General features: G+C 41.5%; 3 protein-coding genes and 2 non-coding genes across 5 annotated transcripts; 4 read left to right on the plus strand and 1 right to left on the minus strand.

The window, feature by feature from the left end:
- Positions 1-1,178, plus strand: LOC123178232 (vegetative cell wall protein gp1-like). Its single transcript, XM_044591420.1, has 2 exons — positions 1-747; positions 831-1,178. Exons 1-2 carry the CDS (start codon positions 45-47, stop codon positions 902-904), a joined length of 777 nt encoding a protein of 258 aa, XP_044447355.1. The 5' UTR covers positions 1-44; the 3' UTR covers positions 905-1,178.
- A 5,330-nt stretch (positions 1,179-6,508) lies between these two features.
- LOC123178243 (formin-2-like) lies at positions 6,509-7,597 on the plus strand. Its single transcript, XM_044591423.1, has 2 exons — positions 6,509-7,181; positions 7,275-7,597. Exons 1-2 carry the CDS (start codon positions 6,554-6,556, stop codon positions 7,349-7,351), a joined length of 705 nt encoding a protein of 234 aa, XP_044447358.1. The 5' UTR covers positions 6,509-6,553; the 3' UTR covers positions 7,352-7,597.
- A 12,879-nt stretch (positions 7,598-20,476) lies between these two features.
- On the minus strand, positions 20,477-24,838 carry LOC123183307 (30S ribosomal protein S18, chloroplastic). Its single transcript, XM_044596088.1, has one exon. The coding sequence runs from the start codon at positions 22,579-22,581 to the stop codon at positions 22,069-22,071; it is 513 nt and encodes a 170-aa protein (XP_044452023.1). The 5' UTR covers positions 22,582-24,838; the 3' UTR covers positions 20,477-22,068.
- TRNAP-UGG (transfer RNA proline (anticodon UGG)) lies at positions 23,986-24,059 on the plus strand. The gene has a single exon. It is a non-coding gene; the product is annotated as a tRNA-Pro (tRNA).
- On the plus strand, positions 24,199-24,272 carry TRNAW-CCA (transfer RNA tryptophan (anticodon CCA)). The gene has a single exon. It is a non-coding gene; the product is annotated as a tRNA-Trp (tRNA).
- Positions 24,839-25,275: the final 437 nt, after the last annotated feature.

A 25,275-nucleotide genomic window follows, 5' to 3' on the forward strand; every position in this document is an offset into this window, starting at 1 on the left:
CCATCCACGCATCCTTCTCTCCGTCCCTTCCCCTCGAGCAAACAATGGCGCTCTCCAAGCACACCCTCGCCATGTTCTTTGCCCTGCTGGCCATCGCAGCGACGCTGCAGCCGTCCGATGCGAGGCTCCGGTCCGCCGCCGCAAACCAAGAAGAAGTCAAAGCCACCACCACGGCCGATGGAGACGCCCCGTCTCTTCCGAACCTGCCATTGCCTCAGATTCCCGGCGTGCCTAGCCTACCACCGCTATTCCGCTTCCTTTTCCCGCCACTCCCAGGTGCTCCTCCGTCTCAAATACCTCAGATCCCCGGCATGCCTAGCCTACCACCAATATTCCGCTCTCTCTTCCCGCCACTGCCCCAGATCCCTGCCTTGCCGCCGCTGTTCGGCCCACTCCCTGTTGCACCGCCGGCTCAAGGATTGCCTCAGACCCCCGGCATGCCACACTTCCCACCAAGCACCGGATCGCCTTCACCACCGCCACCAAAGGAGTGCCTGACACCGCTGACGGCCATGATACCGTGCATGGACTACCTCAGCAACATCACGGTGTTCTCGCCGCCGGGCTCATGCTGTGATGGCCTCAAGTCGGTTGTCAATACCGCACCGATCTGTCTGTGCCACGGCATGAACAACAATGGCGGCATGAGCAAGCTCTTCCCCAAGCCCATCGATCCGATCCGCATGCTCATCCTCCCGGCTAGGTGTGGCGCCATGATACCCATCCAGACGATCTTCTCTTGCGCCAGTAAGTTGCTAATCTTGTTTTTTGTTATATATATGCTTGCTTTGAAGTAGATTTATTAACTTGCATTGGTGATGATTTGACAGCCCAACCATTGCCACCGTTGACGCCTCCTGCCACGTCTCCAGCGCCTGCTGCTTCTCCCGCGCCATCACCATAGGAGCAAGAGGACGCACCGATCGCCAATGGTTTCATGAAGATTATATATACATACCTGTGATTACTTGGATGTTTAGTGGATTCGTTTTAGTTAGGGTTTTTTTAGGTACCAGAGAAAGATTTGAGGTTTTAGGGGCTCAGTTCGGACGTCATATGTAGCTCCTAGTGCTACTTAATTGCCATAAGTATAGGTATATGGAGTCATGCAAGATCTCCGTCACACGATGTAAACGTCAATGGATAATACTATACTAGATCGATGCATGCTTTGATTTTATTTGTGTGATTTTTTTTTGTTTGATAAAAGAGAGCTTTCCTCTCCAATTTCCATTAAAAGAAACCATCAAGTCTTGAAACTACTACAGACGCGAGCAAAAGAAAAAGGCAATAACGATGCATGATCTACCATGGGGAGGAAATGCTATCCACCCCCCTCCCCCCACACAGCAGATCACCTAAGGTCCAAGCCTGAGAGAGACGACTCAAAACCAGCAACGAACATCAGACTCCAGGTTACGTACTTAATACAAGAGTAAAATGCATCAATTTTCAAAAAAAAGAAGAAGAGTAAAATGCATCATAAATCCTAAAACTATTGGAGGTGTGTCAGTTTAGTCCTATAACTTCGAAACTGCATTTTTGGATTCTAAAACTATTGAAGGTGCGTCAGTTTAGTCCTATAACTTCGAAACTGCAGTTTTAAGCTCTAAAACTATTGGAGGGGCCGCCCCAGCGGCCGCGTCGCGGGAAGGGGATGTCGTCCTCCATGCCGACTGGCTCAGGATCTCCCCCCGCGGCCGTGCCAAACATATCAGTGAGGCTGGCCTGCAGCTCATGACCACGTAGGTGGTGGGCGCACAGGTTGCAACACACACTGCGACGTGGAAGCGTATGAATCACTTTTGGGAAAGTAAACACATATAAAAGGCTCATTTAAAAAACTGCATCATAGATGCTGGCCATGCAAGCTCAGGACCTGAGATGAGCAAACTTTTAATGGGACTAAACTAACACACTTTCAATAGTTGTCATGAGCTACAGGCCAGCCTCACTGATACACATATCAGTGAGGCTGGCCTGCAGCTCATGACCCCTAGTCACGATACAAGGCTACATAGACACAAAGGACAGGGAAACATGCAGGGGGAGAGCCGATGAACATAGCATCCTGGAGTAGCACTTGAAGTCCATAAAAAAGTACAGTAGTCATCCCGTTGTCATTCTTCTGCTTCCCAACCGCCATCCATGAGCTGGCATGAAGACCTCCCCTGCTACCCTCTCCATTTGATTCACACCGCCGTCATCATTCTACTTCTTTCGGAATTTGTTTGCAAAATGTTCCAATCATGTAGCCATTTCAGTAGGAGTAGGGCATTTCGGTGCCCAAGCTCATCTGCAGTCGGCTAGAAAAAAATCGTAAAAAATTCGAAACAAATTCAAAAAATTCCAAAAAAAAAATTATGCGGTAGACAATTTTATGCGTGAGGCCCGCTTCAAATTTCTAGTCATTTGGACATCTGAGCAGCTCTCAGCAAAAAAGACAAATCGAGCCAAAACAGTACATGAACAGTAAACATTTTTACAAAACTCCAATTTGTCTTTTTTGCTGAAAGCTCCTCATACATCCAAATGACTTGAGAATTAGAGCAGACCTCACGCATCAAATTGTCTACCGCACAAAAAAATTAGAATTTTTTGAATTTTTCTAGTATTTGTTTTTATTTTTTCCATCAGCGCAGGTGCAGATATGGATTTTCGTTTCAGTATCATATTAACAGGGAGGCAAGGGTCATCCACCTTGCTATTATCAAAGATCATTTTATTGCGAAGTTTCCACAATGTCTAGAATATGGCAGAAATACCCACCACTACTAGACCCATTTTTATTAAATTTTTTGAACAAGGAATCAATATTATCAGGAACTTTTATTTGTGTGATGGCCCAAAATAAACGCTGGGTTTATCTGATTTTTTTTTGAAAAAGGAAATATATTAATATTGCGAAGATATCAATTACACCCAGCCTCTGGGGTTTATCTGATCTATATACGTGCATGTTTGCTGGCTCGTTTTGTACGTGAAAGCCTAGCTAGATGTGTATGCTAGCAGCTTAACTATATCTGTGGCCGGTCATCAGGTTCTCCAAGTGCTATAGAAATCATGGATGCCACCAGCAAGACACAAAGGAAGATTTTCTTAACGAGTTTCCGGAGGTCAGACGCACACATTCCTACCATGTCTCTCCTCTCATCCCTATACCCCAGAATAATTGCTACACAATATAGAGCTGAACTCCATTAGTTGAACAACTTGCTCGATCATTACAGCAGAGGGACCCAAAGCATAGCAAGACAGGGAAAGGAAACCACTAGAGGGGTAAAGAGAGTGATGAGAAGGCAGGCAGCCACCCTACCTGACCTGGGCACGTCCTTCTTGCAGCCGCAGTTCCTCTTTGTCATCGAGGGTTTACCCTTATTTTTTTTAAGAAAACGAGGATCGAGCACGGGAAGAGGAACATTGTTGACTGACCCCGACGGATGAAGCTTGCTTAATTTCCTTGAGTATGAAAATGCAACAGAAGCTCACATCCAAATTAAGGATATGAATATGTGATGTTCAAGTTAATTATCTAATGCTTTGTGCTACAAAGTCAGTTATGGACTTACGGTAGGAGGTTCAGGTTCAGGTTCCAGGACAACAGCTGAATAACTGGTGGTATAATGGGGGGAAAAACTCGGCCTACTACAACATCCAAATAACTGGTCAGTTCTTTAAGATAACTGGTCAGTTCTTTAAGATAAAACGCCAACAAAAGCTGTTCTTATTAAAGAGAGTAAGAAACAAGATGAACCATTCGGTTCCCAAAGCAAGCAACAATTCAAAAAAAAAACTAGTGTAGTTCCATACTCTTGCACTAGAATTCGTCAGAGTAATAAATTTCTTTAGTAAGAACAGCTTTTGTTGGCCAAATGTCGAGAGAACAACACTTATATTTACAAGTGCCGCGTTTTGAGGCAATCAGCTACAAAATTAACAGTTCCTTACATTTAGCCACTAAAAAGGTACCTTTAAGAAGGTTAATTGCCACGGAATTTCGCAAACATCATCCAGAGTTCCAGACTCATGACATCGTGGTAGAAGAATACTAGTGACTAATACCAAAAATAAATGCAAACGTATCTCTCCAAGTATCCCAATCCAAATACATCCAAGTATTGAAGGCATGCCATGCATCATGCAATTGTTCATTCTTCTGCCAGCACAACATGCTATTGGAGAAATTTGCATTCATGAATTGTCATGCTGGCAGTTGAGGATTGCCATGCTACTACAACAAAAAATGTGATCCTACATGTCCATGAATTGCCATGATACAACAAATAAAATGCCATGATACAACAAATAAAATGCCATGCTCACCCGCAAAAAGAAGAAGAGAAAATGACATGCTACATCATAGAAAAAGGCCATGCTACAGCGTAAAAACTACTGTGGGGTTTGTTTTAGCTTTTGGTAAAGCGTCTCAAATGTCGTATTTGACAACGCGTCTCCATCTGTGGGGTTTGTGCTAGCTTTTGGTAAGGTGTCTCAACTCCCATAACATGTGAGCCAGCGCTATATATTGTATTGATGTGTTGAGAGGGATCTCGTGGTCGTTTATAGAAGTTGTTCGGTTGAACAACAAACCATCGAGAGACTACAGAGGGAGATCGAGATACATACGGGAGAGATAGAGAGATAAGGCTAAACAAGATTAAAAGAAAACAATCTCTCTAACTACCCTACACTTGAGGTACAAATCTGACCTCTAGTTGTTTGCTTGCAACTCGTTCTCTCACAAAATGAAAATATATCTCAATATGCTTTGTCCTGCCATGGAAAACTGGGTTAGCAGATAAATAAGTAGCACAAAGATTATCACACCAAAGACATGTGAGTTACATTTGTGGAACTTTAAGTTCTTTCAGCATAGACTGGACCCAAATAAACTCTACTATGGAATTTGGTAGTGATTTATATTCTGCTTGTGTACTTGATGACCTGGAAATGGTTGCATGTTTATTTGCACATCAAGATATTAGGTTTGGTCCATAGAATATGATAAACCCACGAGTAGACCTTCTATCATCCCTGCAGTCAGCCCAATCCGCATCAGAAAATGCACTTACAAGAGTAGATGATGATTTGCTGAATGTGAGACCAATTGTCAGTGTATTCTTCACATACCTTAAAATCCTTTTGGTTGTTGTCCAATGAGCTGTAGTGGGTGCATGAATGAGGAGACCGAGTAGTTACCTGCACCACGGTCGAGCCACCTCCTGTTATGCGGTGCTTCTGCTCGGGCCGTTGGTGGTGCCCACAGATGACTGGAACTTGAAGACCTAAGTGTTGTTTCAAATGAAAATTTTGCTTTGGCTTGCTCTCCAAGATTAGTGTTGGGCTGCCGAGCGAGTGTAGAGGTGTGGGCTACCAGATACACCCCTCTTTGTTCTTTATGACCAGGATCCCGAGACCATGCATCACTTGCTTTGTGGGCTGTTCATTCTCGCGGTAGGTGTGGCATGAGAACCTATTGTGGTGGGTGACGACTCGATGCCGAGCGCGAACAACAACTTCCTCGACTGGTGGGCGGCATCATACGCCATGGTTCATGTCGGGCAGCATCAAAGCATAACCTCCATGATGGTCCTCATGGAATGCTGGCTTTGGAAGGCCCGAAATGCTTGTGTCTTTGAGGCCGATCAATCATCGATCTCTCGGCTTACCATGACCATTGGAGATGAAGCAAAGTCCTGGCCGGCCGCCGGAGCTCCTGGGCTAGATGCATTGCTGCCTGAGGCGTAGCCTAGATTCACCGTGCAACCGTGTTGGTCGCTTTTGGGCGCATGATCAAGCCATTGCACTGTGTACGAGTGATTGATGCGCGAGATCAATGAAATGAATTTTTTTAAAGCCTATCAATAAAATGATACGCAAGTCCTTGCGTATTCAAGAAAGTAGATACATTATCAGCCGAAAAATAACCTGAATAGTATATGTACGTATGCCCTTGTACTTATCCAAAAAAAATTATGTCCTTGTACTTTCCCAAGAACTCCGGCCGCCGGTAGTGCTTTTCAACGTGGGCATGAATATGCAATTTGCAATTCAAATCCGATCCATGTCGTGCGATTTGGGTTGTCTTTGTTTTGACAAGAAGTATTATATCCCATGAGTTCCAAGTTTAAAAAGAAATGGTGTTTTTTAAAAGAATGAATGGAAATAATAACCAGTTAAAAATATTTCAAAGCAATACCAGTTTTAAAAAAAGGAAAAAGGGAATCTTATCCACCTCAACGTCTGTAGAATGCAAATGGTCTCGTTTGAACCTCCAGCTCTATCTGCATAGAGAGGACGTCGTTCAGGGACTCTGCTTAATCCATGCATACCCCAGCAGCTTCTTTCTTTTTTCTAGACGTAGCAGGAAATTGAAGGAAACCACAACCCAAACAGACCTCAATCTAGTTGGATAAAATTTTCAAATGGGTATGCAAATGTTTAAACTTATCTATCTCTAACGTGCCCTGCCGGCCGGCCGGAGCAGTATAAATAGTTGGGCAAACACACGAATGCCATCCACCGATCCACGCATCCTCCCCTCACGCAAACAATGGCGCGCTCCAAGTACACCGTGGCCGTGCTCTTCGCCCTGCTGGCCATCGCGGCGACGCTGCAGCCGTCCGTGGCGAGGGTCCAGCCCACCGTCTCGAACCAAGAAGAAGCCACAGCCACCACCACCACCACGGCCGATGGGGGCTCGCCATCTCTTCCCGGCCTGCCGCTTCCTCAGATCCCCGGCATGCCTAGCCTACCACCGATATTCCGCTCCCTTTTCCCACCACTGCCCCAGATCCCCGGCTTGCCGCCGCTGTTCGGGCCGCTCCCTGGTGGTGCACCGGGAGCCCCTCCATCCCAGGCACTGCCTAGCCTCCCACACCTCCCACTTCCCACCGGCTCGCCAAGCCCGCCGCCGCCAAAGGAGTGCCTGACACCATTGACGAGCATGATACCGTGCATGGACTACCTCACCAACATCACGGTGTTCTCGCCACCGGACGCGTGCTGCGACGGCCTCAAGTTGGTCGTCAACACTGCGCCGATATGCCTCTGCCACGGCATGAACAACAACGGCGGCATGAGCAAGCTCTTCCCCAAGCCCATAGATCCGATCCGCATGATCATCCTCCCGGTTAGGTGTGGCGCCATGATACCCATCCAGACGATTTTCTCCTGCGCCAGTAAGTTGCTAACCTTGTTCTTTGTGCTTTCCTTTATATGTGCTGCTTGCTTTCAAGTAGATTGATTAACTTGCATTGGTGATGATTTGACAGCCCAACCCTTGCCGCCGTTGACGCCTCCTGCCACGACTCCGGCGCCTCCTGCTGCTTCTCCCGCGCCATCACCATAGGAGCAAAAGGATGCACAGATCGCCAATGCTTTTGTCAGATTATATATCGTTTAAGTTGGTTTCGTTTAGGTAGGATCAGAGAATGATATCAGCTAGCGTTTAGGGGTTTAGGACGTCTCTCTTATGTAGCTCCTAGTGCTACTTAGTTATCATATAAGTATACAGTCATGTAAGATCTCCGTCACATGATGTAATCGTTGTCAATGGATAATTATAATACTAGATCGATGCATGCTTGGTGATTCATGTCGTTATTACTGTATTGTTTACTTTAGTGATGGCCCAGAATTAACGCTGGGTCGATCTGATCTATATGCCTGGGTGCTTGGCTGCTTGCTGGCTCCGTTGGAAGTTGGTACATGTATGACTCAACTTTTGCTACCTCTGTTATCCCGCAGCTCGTTTAAATCTGTCGCCATCAGGTTCTCTAAGTGCTATGATAATCATGCATGCCACCAGCTAGACACAAAACAAGATTTTTGTAAGAGTTTTCGGAGATCGGACGCACACATTCTTACCATGCCAAATTCCCTATACCCCAGAATTGATCAGTTACGTAGCCAAGAATTGCTGCACAACATATATAGTTGAACTCCTTTGCCACACAGATTTGGCACAAAGTCCTCTCAGCATGGGGCAAGGAGGATTGGGCACCAATGGCTCATCCCACGAACGACTTCAACTCCATGATCATCCTCGTGATGTGGGAAATTTGGACGCAAAGGAATGCCGTCGTATTTGACAATGCGTCTTCATCTGTGGGGTTTGTTCTTAGGCGGTCCTTGAGGAAGGAAAGTCTTGGCAGATGGCTAAGCTTTTCGTGTGGTTTAGGCGGGTCTCTGGCGAGTAGTCTCCTTTTGTATCTTGGGTGGCTGGTGATTCTGCCAAGTTGTAATGTAAACTTATGGATAGACGTCTCACCTCTTCTCCTATACAGATAATACACATGCTTGTGTGTATTCTAGAAAAAACATAGCTGAACTCAAATGGTTCTACGTGCTTGATCATGAGAGCACAGGAACCCAAAGCAGAGCAAGAGAGGGAAAGAGCAGAGGGACCCAAAGCAGAGCAGGACAGGGAAAGGGAAAAAACTAGAGTGGTGAAGAGAGTAAGGCAGACAACCACCCTCCCTAACCTAGCAACGGCCTTCTTAGTCAACAACACCCATCGGCATCAATCAATGTAGAGCCTGGGGTTTTACCCTCATTTTCCAAAAGAAAACGAGGAACTAGAACGGAAAGAGGAACATCGTCGACTGACCCCAAAGGATGAAGTTTAGTTAATTTTCTTTGAATCGGAAAATGCAAAAGAAGAGCACAAACAAATTAAGGATATGTATGTAATGATTTGTGCTACTACTATGCTTCCTAGAAGTTGTTGCACAATCAGTACGAGTTATGGACTCACGGTACGGGGATTCAGGTGCTAGGAACATGCATAAAAGAGCCCAATTCAAAACAATAACGACATGCTGAATGTCATTGCATATAAGCAACAGTTGAATAACTTAACTGGTGATTTGATGAAAAAAGAAACTCGGACTATTACAACATCCAAATAACTTTTTTTAAATGACCGCTCACTTCTTTAAGATAACAAACAGGACGAACCGAAAACGTGCAACAATCTGAACACAACACTACTACTTTCATGATTTTGAATGTGCTAGCATTGGTAAGACGACTAAATTTCTTTAAAATGAACACTTTTCGTTGGACAAATGCTGAGAAAACTGCCCACTGAAACAAGTCTCGCTAACAAAGGAAAAATACAGTTTCAAAGATTTAGCCACTAAAAAGTGGCATAAAAGTTCCTCCCATCACAGCATCATGCCGAATTGTCGGGTTCCAGACTCATGACATCGTGGTTGAAGAAAACTAGTGACCAATTCCAAGAATAAAAACAAATGTATGTCTCCAAGCATCCCAATCCAAATGCATCCAAGTGGCAAACATCGTAGACTCTCCATATACTACAATCATTCATTCTTTTGATTCCTCGCCATTGACACCACTATAGCTCCACCATCGTCCCCAACCCACAACGCCCCCGACCATGCCGTCACCGGATGCCGCCCCGGTACATGCAACTCCTCCAGACATACACATCGCGTTTTATGTGTTCAATGCAATGCCCGGGTAATTTTTTTTAGTCTTTAACTTCTTTGTAGGCAAACGATGGATTCATCGTCGTATGATTAATATGAAAACAAGGACCTTAAGGAATTCATATAGAGAGTTCATCGATTTGTCAGATTCAGACGACAAAGATGTTGAAATGATGATAATGATGAGCATCGAGGAAGAATTAGAGAAGCAAGAGAAGCATGTGTTGAACTTCAATGTTAGGAGAGTTGTTCCTCGGGATAGGATCATCGGTGCAAAGCTTCTCTACAAGGGTTACTTCAAACCGGACCCAACATACCATGAAGGGTTTTTTTGACGTCGCTTCCAAATGAGCAACAATTTGCTCATGTGTGTAGTGGATGCCGTGGACGAGGCTAATGACTATTTCAAGTTGAGGAAGGATTGTTGCTGGCAACTTTCCTTCTCTCCTCTATAGAAATGCACGGCTACCCTCAGGATGCTTGCTTATGATAAGGCTGCAGATGCCATTCATGCTAAAATCCGGATGAGAGATACCACATGCCTGAATACCATGGTGTAATTTGCATGCAACTTGGTGAAGGTGTTTGGAGCGTATTGTCTGATAGAACCAACTGTTGAGGACACAAAAAGGTTGATAGCAACAATGAGAGAGGCAAGATGTTTTCCAGGTATGCTCGATTCAGTTGATTGCATGCATTTTCAATGTAATAACTGCCCCCAAAGGTTTGTGCGGGCAGTACCAAGGTCACACCAAAGAGGCCATCATCATACTTGCAGTGGCATCGTAGAGCTTCTGGATTTGGCATGCTTTGTTGGCATGCTTGGTTCTAACAATGACATCAATCTGCTACAACGATCTCCTTTGTCAAGATACTTTATGATGGGGAGACTCCACCGTGCAACAACACTGTCAACAGGCACAACTACACCATGGGGTACTACCTTGCCAATGGTATCTATCCTCGATGACGGCGTTTGTGAAGACCATATCTGAATCTCAATGGTAGGAAACAATTTTTCTTTGCATAAATTCAAGAATGTGCTACGAAGGATGTGGAGAGGGAATTCAGAGTGCTCCAAGCCCGTTGGGGTACTGTTCATGGACCTGCAATGATGTGGGAACTGAAGACACTTTGGTAGCTCATGACACGTTGTGTAATCTTGCACAACATGATTGTGGAGGATGAGGGCGAAGGGGCAGCAGCCCGCACACATGATTTTCAGAAGCCCGGAGTTCAGGTCCGCTTCCCAGAACAAGTGGCAGAGCATGTTTTCAACTTTCTTGAGATGCATCAACAACTTCGAGATCAATATATGGACATGCAAGTTCTCAATGATCTTCTGGAGCATATGTGGATCCACATTAGGAACCAATGAACTATGTATCTTATGTTTCAATTATGGACTGTAAATAAATTTTATGTTTGAACTATGTATTTTTATGTATGAATAATTTTTGTTTGTGTGAGCTATTCATTTTTTGTGTGTAATGATCGACGTGCATGTGTTTGCATGGATTTGAGATTTCAAAAGTGTTGGTTGTGCTTACAAATGAGGACGAAGTAGGGGCGGATTGGTGCTATTCTAAGACACGCTAATGATCGACATGCATGTCTTTGCACGGTTTTGAGGTTTCAAAAGTGGTGGTTGTGGTTACAAAGGAGGACAAAGTGGGGGCGGACCGGTGTTGTGCGGACGCGCCCGGAAGTATAGGGGCCTGGATTTGCCCGGTCCGGTTGTAAATGCTATTAGGACATGGCGAATAGCATCATCCAAGTCTTCATTGTATTTCGGCCAAGTCTGCCTGCTCATGATGATGGCAACACCACCAACACATGCAACTGGCATGCTTACTGGATACAATCTAGTTTGCTGCCCTAGAAACATCTATTGTTGTGAGTTTGGTGTTGCAGTGGTCAATGGATCCGCAATCTCTACTGAACCTTGATATGTGCTTTATTCTCCTCCAAGTAATAAGCTAGGTCATATAAAACATGCTTCTGACATGGTTTTAATGTGTAATATGTGCTGCAACATTCAAGACATATTGTTGTTGTTGGACGAGATATTTATCTAGAAAAAACATGGGAGGAGATTGTTATCTATAATGTTTAGAATATCTTTGAAAGAGATTTAAAATATAAACAAGATGTAGGGCCATTACCCTTCTAGGGGCCAGGAAGTAAATCACTGTGTCACTAGTCAATCCTTCGGGCACTACCCCCTTTCTATTGCTCTTCAGAACTCCTTGTTAGATTGTAAGATCGGTCGTGAATCTATTGCGGAATATGGCTTCCAAATCATCATGTGAATGCCTAAATCTTGTTATGTTGTTGGTTCTGTGTTAGATAGGATGGTGCAGGCTCTAGATTAAGTTGTCCGAGTACAACACTCTAGAACATTATATTTACTTACACTATACTCTTGAGAAACCTCTATCGAGATATATATTTGTTAGTCAATACACTTTCATTATTTAATTACCTAGATACCTGATACTAACATGGACAGAGATGCATATGTATTCACTATAATTCATTTAAGTGATAAGTTAATTTGCACAAGCTTGAGTTTTTTCATCTTTTTTCTCCTTTGTCTTGCAGAGACTACATTTAAAGAATATTTTCTGAGAGATAATGTCTCAAAAGATAAACAATATTTATACTACTCCCTCCGTCCCAAAATAAGTGTCTCAACTTTGTACTAGCTTTAGTACAAAATTGTACTAAGCTTGAGACACTTATTTTGGGACGGAGGGAGTATAATGTACTACTTGAAATTACTGTAATGATAAATGTTGAAATTTGTATAACATCAACATAATATTTAGCAATAACGGTATTTGATTAATTTTTCTAATTGTAATGTATGTATGTCATGTAATATACATATGTTGGAACCCGGGATTTGTTAAGTCACAAAATGGACTAGCTCTGTCGTCATTGGTCTATGGGTGAAGCTGTTTATGGTATCAACTCTAATGCCTCTTTTATTCCAGAGACGGGAGAAAGCAACATTGGTGTCGTAGTCAGGGACCACCGAGGGAGGGCACGTGTTTGTCTTTGCATGCAAGCATATCAATACATGTTCATCAGTGGAAGAAGCATAGGCCACAGCAGCTCTGATGAGACTTAAAGAACTAGTCGGTGTGTACAGTGCCCCTGTGTTTTATGAGTTAGACTGTTATGCTATCGGACGAGAGCTCCAGACTGACGCAGCGAACCAGTCTGTGTGCTTTTTCCCTTCTGGCAGACAACCCTGTCATTCTTCTTGTCTTTCCACATTAGCATAACAAGGAAAAAAAAGCAAATGGCCTACCCCATGAACTTGCCGCCAAGGACAAGATAACCAGTGACACTTCCCCGATATCTAATATCTTTGTCAGTATTAGGAATTTGATGATCTCGGAATGTAACCATGTCAGTGAGTAATATATTTGCTCATTGACCTAAAAATTGGACCAGATCTTGAAGACCGGAGAAATGAATATTTGCCAAAATTCCAAGAAATCTCGAGTTGTTTATGATAATTTTTTTGCATTATAGCAAGTGTATTTCTATCTAGTCCTCTGAATCTCGCAATAGGCACCACCTTCATCTTCTCAGGTATCTGTTTACAAATTGACAAGTTCCTCCCACTTCTCTGAGGTGCCTATTTACATATTCACAAGCTTCTTCTATGGGCCATCAATACCCACAAGGCCGGTTGTCTCCACATACATGAGCGACATCCAAGGATCAATAACAATAATAATAGAACTAGATTGTATTCATCAATCTAAAAAGTTTATGTGCAAGGGATTTTTTTTACCACTCCGGTGGAAATGGCATCCTGAACCATTTCATAATTCAAAATAGAACTACTATATAGTGGGTGATGATTGCAACAAAAGGAAGGAAAATACTAACAAAATATAGACTATGCTCTAAGAGAATTGTGGCAATCACTGGATGGATGGTCGTTTAATTTCTGACTATAAATTGCAATGACTCAATAATGTACTATACAATGTGGTAGTCATGACCATGTTCACGGCTGTTGGAGTCATCGGCGTGGTCTCGTTCATGTGGAAGGTTGTGCTCAATGATGGACAACTGAAGCAATTTCGGGACCACGCCATTGACTGGATTTGAAAATCCATTGGTCTCATATATATACTTCCGCTTCTGATTCATATTTCCTACGTACAACAATATCCTCTCATCTCTAGTTTATAAGAGGCGCACACACATTTGGAGGTTCAACTTTGATCATCTAGTTATTTCTACTAATATAAAAAGCATCATTTTGCTCGACTCAAAACATACTAACCACTCAACCATGCATATCTAATGGTCCAGATTGATTCCATGTTAAGCACATCAAGACACACTTAATACCACTAGACTTGCTGCAAATCACCCACCATTACCATTAGTTATAAAGGCTTGCACCGCCACGAGCTCCTTCAGAATCGCATGCTGATGCACCCCTCACAAACATGCGTTGCATGTGTTTTATTTAACCAAAAAAATATGTCTTATATATCATAGCGTAAATTATGCAATTGAAATCCCAATTGAAAAAGGTTTTGAATGGTATAATTATTATCGCCACATAACTCATATATTATTGCTCTAGTTGGGGGCCAAAGTTAAATCTCGGAACAATATGTGCATTATAAAATGGGAAGGAGGTAATTGTATTGCCTTCGGTTATGTGTTACAAATTACAACAAAGAGGCCCAATTTTTTTTCTCAAAAAGAAAGGGCTCAAATAATGCAAGTGATTTTCAACATTTTACTCAAAACAATTTGATTAAACTAAACTACCTCAGAGTCCATTAGGGCCTCCCGCATCAAGCCAAAGAAAAGAAAGATTAATGTGGTAGGCAACAAATCAGCATAGTTCAAGAAGACATCTTCTTAGAAAAAAGTAGCCATACCATATCTAGCTTGAGAGACTTGTTTAGAAATATCATAACAATCGCCAAGCTCCATACCTATGCAGGTGCCAGGACAATGCATAAAAAGCCAAATTCAAAACAATAACAGTATGATAAACATAATTGCGTATAAGCAATAACTGACAAACTTATTTTAAGAATAAAGGAGCTCCCCATCCTTAAGCTGTGGCCCTTAAATTCATACAACGCAAGATAGGTCCTAAGGAATAAAACAAAACAAACTAGAAGGGTTCCATACAGTGTCAAGTGACCACATGAAGCATCACAGTTCTAAACCGAGAGCCTCGGCAGAAGAAGGTCAAATGATCACGGATAAAATCTACTGAGAGCCTAAGTTGCACCGAGGTACAGACCGATGATTCCCCTAGCCACCATATAATCCTGTCTCGGGGCATCATGTAAGGCTTGGCACTTCAACCGAAGCTTTGTTGATGGGTCGATCATGCCGCGGTCGGTCATGCTATTTCCTAGCCTTTCAGATATTCATGACCTTGTATCACAATTAACTGACTCCACATATAATGAAAAAATAACACGGATGCGACATCCATATAACCGGTCACTCCTTTATGATAACAAACATGGTGAACCTATTCAGTTTGCACAACAAGCAACGGTCTAAACAGAACACTAGTAGTCTCATGCTCCTGTGCTAGCATTGATAAGAGCAAATTTCTTTTAAAAGAACATTTTCTGTCGGCCAAATGCCGATATACTGCACTTTTAAAATCAAGTGTCAATGAACTAAACTTCTGTTGCAACTTGTTTGGAAAACGACACCTTTTAGCTCTACATCTGAATTCGCATCCAGGTTCCACCTTGCAGCGACACAGCGAAGTAGCATGGAAGCATCCATGACCAGTTCAACAAAAAGTACCAACAAAAAATTTAAAGAAGTATATATAGGCTCAGTTCGTTAACAAGATGTAGCCTTTTGAAACAAGGCTTCCATGAGAGAATTATTACAGTTGACAATGAGTAGTATCTACTAAGTGACATGGCAATCTTGCACAGGCTAATTAGCATAGGCTTTTTTTTATGAAACAACTTTTGATCTATTCATCTTCAATCATGGCAGTACAACGAACACCAGAAATAATAAAAATTACATCCAGATTCATAGACCACCTAGCGGCGACTAGAAGAATTGAAGCGAGCCGAAGGCGTGCCGCCGTCATCGCCCCTCCCTAGTCGGAGCCAGGCCAAACTTGTTGTAGTAGATAGTCGGAAAGTGGTTGTGCTAAGGATCCAACCAGAAGACACACGAACGTATTCAAACGACGAACAGATCCGAACAGATCCACCAAAAAAGATTTGTTTAACCCTAAAAAAATAAAAAGCATATCCACCAAAGAAAGATTCGCTCCAACGCTCCCAATCCAGATACATCCAAATCGCAAACAACGTAGGCACTCCATATGTATATACCACGCAGTTACTGATCCTTTTTCTTTACGGCGAGTGGCGTCTGCAATTAGAACGAGAGATTATAAACAAAATCACTCCACACCAATGTAGATAGAATTCTTTTTTTGAAGGTGGGCAGATCAGTATGTGCTACAGTAGTTCTTTGGGGTGATGATCATACCAGAGGGGGTGATCGGGATTAGCACCGGGGTGTCCGAAGAGGCGGTGGGGTTAACCTCATATACATCCGCCGTGCACGTGTACGTAGCACGCGGGCGCCTCATGTCCATGTCGGCGAGCAGGTTGAAGAGCTGCTGCTTCCTGGTGTCCATCGCCGCCATCAGACGGGCTGTCTCGGGGTCGGGCTGTGGCTCAGCTTCGACGTACACTGGCTCGTTATCGGCGGACGATGAGTTGCGGCTGCGTGTTTGGGCAGCGGCGGCGGTGCCATTGGAGGAGGAGGACAGAGATCGCAGCAGAGGAAACGAGGCGGTTCGGCCGCCGTGGGCGAGCAGCGGCGAGGCGACGCCTTGCAGACCGCCTGCGTTTGGCCGCCGATGAGCCCCCTCGCCGCACGTCGGAGCGCGGCCATGATCGAGAGTTCGAGACGATCGCGTTCTACGGGCGCCCATGCTACGTGTACCGTTTACATGATAAGGTGTGTAGCGACCAGACCTCAAACAGTCTGATCTCTGTGCATCAGTGTCATCCCTGGATCGGTAATGCTGACACGCACAGTACTTGAAGGATTTATAACAGAGTAGCAATCACACACTTATTACATCGAATGTCTCAAAAGAGAACTTATTACACTAAATATGGCTTAAGGCCATCTAAAACGATAACAGCGGAAGGCTTGGAAGATAAAGCGAGTCCATCAACTCCAACGGCATCACTGAGTGAAAGACCACGACCTAAGGCACCTTACTCGTCGTCTGAAAAGTCTGCAACATGATACGTTGCAGCCCAAAACGGGTCAGCACATGGAATATACTGGCAATGCAACACAAGAGAGTAATGAAACAGAAATAATGCTATCACTACATGCATATATGGCTGGTGGAGGCTGTATGGTTAATATGTTTTGCGGAAAGCCAATTTTTCCCTACAATAAAGGAATAAATTTTATTTAACTGTCATGGTAGTTGTTAAACATTGAGAAGGTTCCTCCAACTCAATCGCAATTAAAAATCATCATTAAACCCAATCAAAATTTATATTAAGAGTGATGAGATTCACATGATAATCCAAGAACTAGATACTCAAGATGTCTATAACCGGGGACACGGCTAATCATGATTAGTTTGTACACTCTGCAGAGGTTTGCGCACTTTTCCCCACAAGACTCGAATACATCCATGATCGGAGATTCGAGACACAGTCTTTCTCAAGCATTAACTCTCTACTCTGGATAGACAGTACCACCTACAACCCACTACATCTGCTAGTCTACCTTTTCGAGAGCTTCACGCAACTTACTCAACTATGCCAGAGCCCATAATGGCTTGTGGCTGCACACGGAAGTTTCTAGCATGAAAGTCTTATGATCCCTTTGAGCCTGGGTGGCGAGCCGTAGGATGATCACACGGGTCCTCCGGAATATCCTAGGACAACACTGGATTCTCCAGGTGCCCGCAACCAATCCACCCAGATGTGTATTTAAGTTGCCACCTTAAGTTGAACCATTAATTAACAAACTCACATCTGTCATGAATACACTAAAACCCAATCCACGTCTACGAGCATAGCATAGCAGTATAAGCAACGTAGAAGTAACTCCCAAAGGTTTGATAATAAACAGGTGAATAGGTACTACCTCATCTACTTCCCAAACCCACAATTTAATCAGATCCTAACCATGCAATTGTTTGAGGATTGAACTAATGCAATAAAACTGGGTAGCAAAGAGGTATGATCGAAGTGTTACTTGCCTTGCTGATGATCCGCGAAACCTAAAGACTCGTAGTAACACGCTTCGCACTCCGGGTACTCTATCGCAAACAAACAAACATACAATAAGCAATCAAGCAAGAAGCACGGGTAAAACTCAAATAAGAAATCTAACCAGAAAATTCAACTTAAGAACTCCGGTTTGCAAAAAGAATCAAATCAAACGAAGCAACGAAACTCAAACTGCAAAAGAAACAAGATCCGATTACTAATCTGGACTAAAGTCAAATTTTACAGCAGCAAAATCTTGTTTAAGTTGGTTAAACAGAAAGAGGGCTTCGAGACGAAACTCTAGGGTAAAGAAAAATTGTCGAACAGGCTAACGGGCGAACGTTCGTTATCTGCGGCTAACGGGCGAAAACCGTTTGTTAAAATGAACGTACGGACGAACGTCCGCTAAATAACTAAACGGAAAAAAAACCGAACCAGATCTGAAAAAAAACAGATCTAGGGTTTTGAAAAAACCGATCGGTTTTCTCGCGAAAACCGAGGACGGCGGCGGCTACCTCCGGCAGGTCGGGCAAGACGGCGGCGGCGGCGGTGCGGCTCCGGCGCGGCAGCGGGTGGCGGCGCGGGACGGCGGGTGGCGGCTCCGGCGGCACGGGCGGCGGGGCGGCGCGGCAGCGTGCGGCGACAGCGGGCGGTGGTGGCGGCGGGGCTGCGCGGCGGCTAGGGTTTGGCGGCGGGGCGCGGGCTGATGGGCTTCGGGGCTCGGCCGGCGCGGCTTATAAAGCCCCCCTAGGCGGAGTCCCGCTCGGGTATGGCCCCAAGTCGGTTTCCTCTTCTTTTTTCTAAATTATTCCACGCAGAAAAACAAAGAAAAAAATACTAAACGGATTCCAAAAATCCTGAAATAAATTTTTCCCGTCCTCTAAAAATCTACCGGACAAGGTGAACATTTATTTGGGACTCTAATGCAATTTTGGGAAACGCATATTTTTCCTAATTCAAATAAAATAGCGATAAAACTCCGAATAAAAATATTATTTGATTTTAATATTAAATCTCCAATATTTCTTTATTTTGAGGAAGTCATTTTATCCCCTCTCTTTTATTTTCATAAAAGAAATATTTGAAGAGAAAATAATTAAAATCAAACGATCCTCTTTTCAAAATTTGAGAAAACTCAAATATGAAAATAACGAAATCCCCAACTCTCTCCGTGGGTCCTTGAGTTGCATACAATTTCTAGGATCAAGCCAAAATGCAATAAAAATATGATATGCAATGATGATCTAATGCATAATATTCCAAATTGAAAATTTGGGATTTTACAAACCTACCCCCCTTAAGATGAATCTCGCCCTCGAGATTCGGGTTGGCTAGAAAATAGGTGAGGGTGATCCTTCCGTAGGTCTTCCTCTCGTTCCTAGGTGGCTTCATCCTCGGTATGGTGGCTCCACTGAACTTTGCAGAACTTGATAACCTTGTTGCGTGTAACTCGGCTGGCAAACTCGAGATACAGTGCCACTGGAAGAGATACAGTGCCACTCGGCATGAAGGGAATTACGAACATACCTTGTCTCCACATTGGATCCAGAACAGGATCAGAGGGATCAAAAACTGCTAATTCGTATAAAGCCATTGAGCCAGCCCAACCAGAAACTAGAGCTGTGTGCATTATATGCACCGCAAGCAATCGACCCGGATCATTCAATACGACAGTATGAACACGATACCAAGGAAAACCCATGGAAATACCCCTTTAGCAAAGAAAAATAGACACGATGTCGCTTTATTTTATCGCATTGAAAAAGACTATCCATATCCTATGTACCTAACCCTTCTAGGGGATTCTGTGTCAGAAAGCGCGAATATTTATTTCATTCCATTAAAAATAAGAAGCCAATTCTGTTCATAAGAAGAAAGAGAAGCAGATCTATTCTATACTCGATAAGTGCCAATATGCAATGGGTAACTTGGCCAATTTGGAAAAAACGAAGAATAGATCGCTACCCCTCTTTGTTTAGCATTCGAATCACCCATTCCTTTTTCTTTATTCAATCTGTCTTACATTCCTTATATGTATAACCTTTCAATCTACGTATTAATAGAATCTATAGTATTCATATAGAATAAGAATAAAATTAAGACAATAAACTGCGGATTCTTTCTTTCTGTTCCATTCTTACGTTTCCATATTAAAGTGTGGTTTTCTTACTTAAATTTAATAATATTAATCTAATATGCCCATTGGTGTTCCAAAAGTACCTTACCGGATTCCTGGAGATGAAGAAGCGACTTGGGTTGACTTATACAATGTTATGTATCGAGAAAGGACACTTTTTTTAGGTCAAGAGATTCGTTGCGAGATCACGAATCATATTACAGGTCTCATGGTATATCTGAGTATAGAAGATGGAATTAGTGATATTTTTTTGTTTATAAACTCCCCCGGCGGGTGGCTAATCTCAGGAATGGCTATTTTTGATACGATGCAAACGGTGACACCAGATATATATACAATATGCCTCGGAATAGCCGCCTCCATGGCATCCTTCATTCTGCTTGGAGGAGAACCCACCAAGCGTATAGCATTCCCTCACGCGAGGATTATGCTTCACCAACCTGCTAGTGCTTATTATCGGGCAAGGACACCAGAATTTTTACTAGAAGTAGAAGAGTTACACAAAGTTCGCGAAATGATCACAAGGGTTTATGCAGTAAGAACAGGCAAGCCTTTTTGGGTTGTATCCGAAGACATGGAAAGGGATGTTTTTATGTCAGCAGACGAAGCCAAAGCTTATGGACTTGTCGATATTGTAGGGGATGAAATGATTGACAAGCACTGCGATACTGATCCAGTGTGGTTTCCAGAAATGTTTAAGGATTGGTAGTGTCCGGATTTCTTGTAAAGTTATTTCACAGCTAAATTCGTGTTTTCCTCGATTTAATAGAAAATAGAAAGACTTCATGATGAGCAATCATCAGGTTAAGATGGATCTAAACCAATCCATTTTTTTCTATATACATACAACATGCCGACGGTTAAACAACTTATTAGAAACGCAAGACAGCCAATACGAAATGCTCGAAAAACGGCCGCGCTTAAAGGATGCCCTCAGCGTCGAGGAACATGTGCTAGGGTGTATGTGCGACTCGTTCAGATCATGACTTCAAACAAATATAAAAAAAATTGAAGTATCCATGATTAGTACCAATGAATAGGATATAGCTTCTCTATCCTAGATTTCTATGGTATATGGAATTTATGGTTTCCTTTGGTGCAAATCCAATTATCTAAATTGGAAATAAGAAGCAATTCTCCCATTGGTAGCAAATGGTTATCCATTAAGCGGAGGAAATAGTAATAAAAAGAAAAAGGCTTATGCTCCTTTATCTTAAAAGAACGGACTAACAGGGTCAGCTACTTAGCCAACTTTCATAATTAAATACCGTCACTGTATGGATAACTCTTATTGTGAAAAGAGCTATTTACTCTATAATGGATAGGTAGAGCCAAAGAATGTGGACTATACAAGTTCGCAATACCTTTTGATGAAAGAAAGGGCTCCGGTGTATAGAGAGGGCCTCACCGTTTAAAAGGGAACCATAGAAACGATGGAACCCACTATTTTTTTAGTATTATTAGAATGAATTTGTTATTTCGTATAGAAATAACTGAACGGAGTGGAATAAAAAATCGTGGTTGGGAAGGTTACTATAGCAAAAGCCATTGGAATTAATATTTTATATATCGGAATAATTAGTTTTGTTATTAATGAGAAAAAGGGTGGCTAAAAGAAGAGAAATCATTAGTTATTCATTAAGGTTAATTTGATTCAATGACCAGAGTTCCGCGAGGATATATAGCCCGGAGACGACGAACAAAAATGCGTTCATTTGCCTCAAACTTTAGAGGGGCTCATTTAAGACTTAATCGAATGATTACCCAACAGGTAAAAAGAGCTTTTGTTTCCTCTCATCGAGATAGAGGTAGGCAAAAGAGGGATTTTCGTCGTTTGTGGATCACTCGGATAAACGCAGCAACGCGGGTATATAAAGTATTCGATAGTTATAGTAAATTAATACACAACCTGTACAAGAAGAAATTGATTCTTAATCGTAAAATGCTTGCACAAGTAGCTGTATCAAATCCAAATAATCTTTACACGATTTCCAATAAAATAAAGATCATCAATTAAAAGTATAAATAAAGTAATATACTGGAATAAAAAAAGATGAATTCCCGGAGAGGGAACTCCGGGAAGATACAATAAATTAAGATTAAGTGGTAGGAATCAACGAGCTGGATTACTTTCTTTATAATATATATAGGTCTGGCCCTTTCGAATTCGAATAAAACATCAACAATCGGAACTTAAGTTCCGGTTGTTGTTTCTTAAATTTTGGTTGTTGTTTCTTAAGTTTCGATTGGAATTGTACTTTTGCGTTAATTGAGGAATATGTCTATTTTTTCTGGGTCTAGAACCTGTAATTATTGAAATTGACTGGGCTTGAAATTGCTTTTCGTTCTCATAGTTACGAAACGGTAAGAAAGATAAAATACGAGCCTGTTTTATAGCAAGAGTAATTAATCGTTGTTGTTTCAAGGTTAATCTATTTATTCGTCTCGATAATATTTTTCCTTGTTCACTAATAAATCTATTAATTAAACTCATGTTTCTATAATCAATTCGATCTCCCGGGCCAATCCGAGGACGCCTACGAAAAGGTTGTTTAGATTTACGAAAAGGTTGCTTGAATTTACGAAAAGTTTGCTTGGATTTACGAAAGGGTTGCTTGGATTTATTAAAAGTTTGCTTGGATTTACTAAAGGGTTGCTTAGATTTAAGAAAAGGTTGTTTAGATGTATACATGATTTATTCCTTATTTAAAATTTGAAAATTTGAAAATTCACTTCTTTATTTTATTAATTTAGGATCCAGAAGAAGTAGTTTTTCTTTGATCCATATCTTATTTGATTCATATTATAGTATATGAATACCCTCTATACATATGAAATAATATCTACCGGAAATCAGATGAGTTGATTTGTATTTTGTATTCTATACTATGTTTTCTTTATATATTAAATATGAAGTTCTTACTCTTTCTGTTGTTTGGAAAGATCGAACACACGATGTTCCTATTTCTTTATTTCGTGATGAGTCGTATGCTTGCGACAATAACGACAAAATTTTTGAATTCTAATTGTCCGGGTGTATTGTGGCGATTCTTTTGAGTACTATATCTAGAAATCCCCGTCGATTCCTCATTGGCACCTTTTCGAACACAACTGATGCATTCCAAAATAACTCTGATTCTAACATCTTTTCCCTTGGCCATGAACCTCCTTTTCTTTTTGGATTGACTTAACTTAATTATTCTACTTATTCTTTTATTCTTCTATTTTGAATCCGAAGAAGAAGAATAAAATTCATTAGAATAATTTTTTTTATTCTTAAATTAAGTAATAAAAAATAGAGAAATAATTAAAGAATACAATCCTTGTCGAATTAGCAAAGATTTTGGTTCGAAATCCTTTCATTTAATTAGCCAGCCCCGCCTTTTCTATGCTCTGATTTCTGAGGCCTTATTTAGCTTGGGTACCCCTTTAAATTGAATTTCTATTTTCAAAAATGGGGTTTACCAAATTTTTAATGACTCTGAGGTTCAACCCAATCCATCTTTTCTTTCTTTTTCCTTCCGATACTAAAAAAAGATTGAAAAGGATCAAATTTTGTCATATCACGAAGAAATCTATCCCTTCCATAGCAATAACTAGAATTAAAAAAAAGGGAATGACAAAGCATCTGGGAATAAACGATTAATTTCTATCAATAAACCTGCTAAAGCACCAAACCATAGAGTACTTAGCACGGGTGCTACAGAGAGATATGTTTTTATATCCCGCATTGAAAATCCTCCTTCCTTGTTGGAATACATATATGATCATAAACTCTTGCCCAAGATTGTTATGCTATATATAAAATGAACCATATCGACGAAATTTTCCTATCCCTAAAAAAGAAAAAGATGACCCCTTCTTCCTATATATTACCAAGGAAAAGTAATCCTTCTTTTATAGGCGAAATTATATTGGATTTTATATGTATATAATTCCTTAATTATATGAGACCAAAAAGAAGAAATGACACGAGGGTTCTATATATAGATAGAGAAAGAAAGAAGAAGAAAATAGAAAGAACAAGAAAATTATGATGTGGAAAAGAAGACAGGAATTGTGTACAATGGCATTGTACAACAATTTAATTTGGAAAAGGGATGTAGCGCAGCTTGGTAGCGCGTTTGTTTTGGGTACAAAATGTCACAGGTTCAAATCCTGTCATCCCTACCTATTACTTCTTTCTTCTTTATAGGCAGTAGCGACGAGATCAATTAAAGTAAAGTGGGTATAACTTGAATTTGTGGAGACTATACGTACGTGAGATACATTAGGAATAGAAAAAGATTTTCTTTTTGAATGAATGAAAGCGCTCTTAGTTCAGTTCGGTAGAACGCGGGTCTCCAAAACCCGATGTCGTAGGTTCAAATCCTACAGAGCGTGATTCCATCTATCTTATGTCGAAGCAGAGTAAAATAACTTAACAAAATTGAATTGTAACTCCAATTTCAATTTGACCTCCTCTCTGGTCTGGAGGAGGTCAATCAAAAAAAAATGACTCAATCAAAGATCCAACTGATCCCCACGCCTGTATTGCAAATACGCAGTCACGAATAATCCCGCTAAAGTAATAGGAATTAGGCCTAAGACGATTCCAAATAGAAAAACTTCAATCATTTCGATTTGTTCAGGGGATAAAAAAAGAGGTATGATCTATCCCTAAATAGTACTCTAAATTATCCACGAATCTCAATGACCAAGAAAAGAATTCCTAATTAGTCTGGAAAAGAGTCGTAGAATGCCAGGAATCCCAAAGAAAGATTTTTCTTTTCTGAATTATAATTATTCAGTCAATTCAAATAAGGCGTATCTTGTTCAAGCCAATAAATAGAGCTGGGGTTATAGTTAAAGCAGCCAGTAGAAAACCAAAATAACTAGTTAAAGTAAGCATGAAAGAGTTAAATTCCATTTTTTTTACTACACTACATATGTTGGTAAAGCATTTACCTAAGTTAATAAAAGAGTTGCATAGCTTAATAACATCATACTGACATGCATCATTAACCACTGAGATTGTAGAGCAGGTACTAGTATCGTGGATTGATGCATTTCAGTTAAAAGACCCGATGTGGCAAAGCCTTGCGTTAAAATAGTACTTGGCGTAGTTATTGTGCTTAAATCATTTTTAGAGTTCTGTATTTTAGGAATGGTATGAAGAATATACAGGGCCCATGAAAGGAAGATCAATGACTCATATAAATTACTTAATGGAAAATGTCCCGAGGAAGCCCAACGAGAAACTAAGAATCCTGTTATAGAGAAAAAAGTAACTATCATTCCTTTTTCTGACGAATCATGTAATCCTCCAAGTTCACGAACTAATAAGGTTATAAAATGAATCGTAATCACAATTGAAATCATTGAGAAAGAGATATGAGTTAGTATA

The sequence above is a fragment of the Triticum aestivum genome, chromosome 1D (genome assembly GCF_018294505.1).
Source record: "Triticum aestivum cultivar Chinese Spring chromosome 1D, IWGSC CS RefSeq v2.1, whole genome shotgun sequence".
Taxonomy (NCBI): domain Eukaryota; kingdom Viridiplantae; phylum Streptophyta; class Magnoliopsida; order Poales; family Poaceae; genus Triticum; species Triticum aestivum.

Coding starts and splice junctions, on each gene's coding strand:
- LOC123178232 (XM_044591420.1), top strand. CDS start 45: ATGGCGCTCTCCAAGCACACCCTCGCCATGTTCTTTGCCCTGCTGGCC. Junction 748..830: donor GACGATCTTCTCTTGCGCCA/GTAAGTTGCTAA, acceptor ATGATTTGACAG/CCCAACCATTGCCACCGTTG.
- LOC123178243 (XM_044591423.1), top strand. CDS start 6,554: ATGGCGCGCTCCAAGTACACCGTGGCCGTGCTCTTCGCCCTGCTGGCC. Junction 7,182..7,274: donor GACGATTTTCTCCTGCGCCA/GTAAGTTGCTAA, acceptor ATGATTTGACAG/CCCAACCCTTGCCGCCGTTG.
- LOC123183307 (XM_044596088.1), bottom strand. CDS start 22,581: ATGTATACATCTAAACAACCTTTTCTTAAATCTAAGCAACCCTTTAGT.